Below are 1384 nucleotides of genomic sequence, written 5' to 3'. Positions count from 1 at the left end.
AAGAAGAAGAGCGAAAGCTGAGGGTAAGAGCGTTACAATATGAGATAATTGAGGGGAGTTTGTACAGAAAATCCTAACTAGGACCCTCCCTAAAATGCATTAATGAGGAGGAAGCAGAATATGTGGTCAGAGAAATACATGAGGGAATTTATGGAATGCATATAGGGGCTAAGATGGTCTTGGCGCGAGCAATGAGAGCCGGGTACTACTGGCCAGCGATGTTCCTCTGTGCCGTTAAAGAAATAGAAAAGTGCGACAGTTGTCAGATACACGCCCCGGTGGGGCGAAAGCCGAAGTCAATTATGATACCGGTAAGCTCCACTTAGCCCTTCCAAAAGTGGGGAATTGATATAGTGGGGCCTTTTCCAGAAGGAACGGGGAGGGCAAAATTCTTAGTAGTGGCAATCGACTATTTCACAAAATGGGTGGAAGCCAAACCACTCCGAACCATCACGGGTGAGCAGGTTAAAAGGTTCGTATGGGAAAATATCATTTGTCGGTTTGGGCTACCGTATGCCATCATCAGTGACAATGGGAAACAGTTCGCCAACAACCCCTTTCGGGAGTGGTGCCTACAATTGAAGATCAAGCAAACGTTTACGTCTGTAGCCCATCCACAAGCCAATGGCCAAGTAGAAAGAGCAAACCGAAGTGTGGTAGAGGGAATCAAAGCAAGGTTAGGGAGAGAGAAGGGTTCATGGGTGGAAGAACTACCTCACGTTCTATGGGCACATAGAACAATGCCTAAGACAAGCAACGGGGAAACGCCTTTCAGTCTAACATATGGGATGGAGGCTATGATACCCGCTGAGATTGGGGTACCGACCCGGCGAACTTTGCAGCAAGAGAAGGTAGGAGGGGAGGATCTGCGGTTGAATTTGAACCTCGCAGAGGAGAGAAGGGATGAGGCAGCTAGAAAGGAAGTGGAGTATAAGAAAAAGATAGAAAAATACTACAACGCAAGGGTGAGGGAGGTCACGTTTAAAATAGGAGATTTGGTGTTAAGGGAAAATGAGGCGAGTAGACAAGAGGACCAAGGAAAATTGGGCCCTAAATGGGAAGGGCCCTACCAAATTATATGGGCTGGAGACAAAGGAGCCTACAGATTGGATGACTTGGGGGGAAAGGAGGTTCCCCGGATATGGAATTCCATGCAACTCCGAAAGTACTACGCCTAAGGGCATTAGCAGAAAGGTTTAAGGATATGAAAATAAGCAACCTCCCCAAGAGGATAACAAGAAAGTCTAAACTGTATTTTTTTGTAACCACCATGTAAACATGATCCTATTGCAAGAAAGTATTTTGTCAAAGTTGTCGTGTGAAAACAATGAGTCCGTCTCATTCTGAAAACAACAAGTATAAAACACGTGTCCGTATCGTTAAT

General features: G+C 45.7%; 1 protein-coding gene across 1 annotated transcript; it reads left to right on the top strand.

The window, feature by feature from the left end:
- Positions 1-740: 740 nt before the first annotated feature.
- LOC143531169 (uncharacterized) lies at positions 741-1178 on the top strand. Its single transcript, XM_077026520.1, has one exon. The coding sequence runs from the start codon at positions 741-743 to the stop codon at positions 1176-1178; it is 438 nt and encodes a 145-aa protein (XP_076882635.1).
- The last annotated feature ends 206 nt before the right edge of the window (positions 1179-1384 follow it).

Source organism: Bidens hawaiensis, unplaced genomic scaffold, assembly GCF_021521415.1.
Source record: "Bidens hawaiensis isolate Kalapana, Puna unplaced genomic scaffold, B.hawaiensis_p1.1 tig00009086_1, whole genome shotgun sequence".
NCBI classification, from domain to species: domain Eukaryota; kingdom Viridiplantae; phylum Streptophyta; class Magnoliopsida; order Asterales; family Asteraceae; genus Bidens; species Bidens hawaiensis.
The sequence above is the reverse complement of the archived record's forward strand: the minus strand, read 5'-3'. Positions and strand labels throughout refer to the sequence as shown.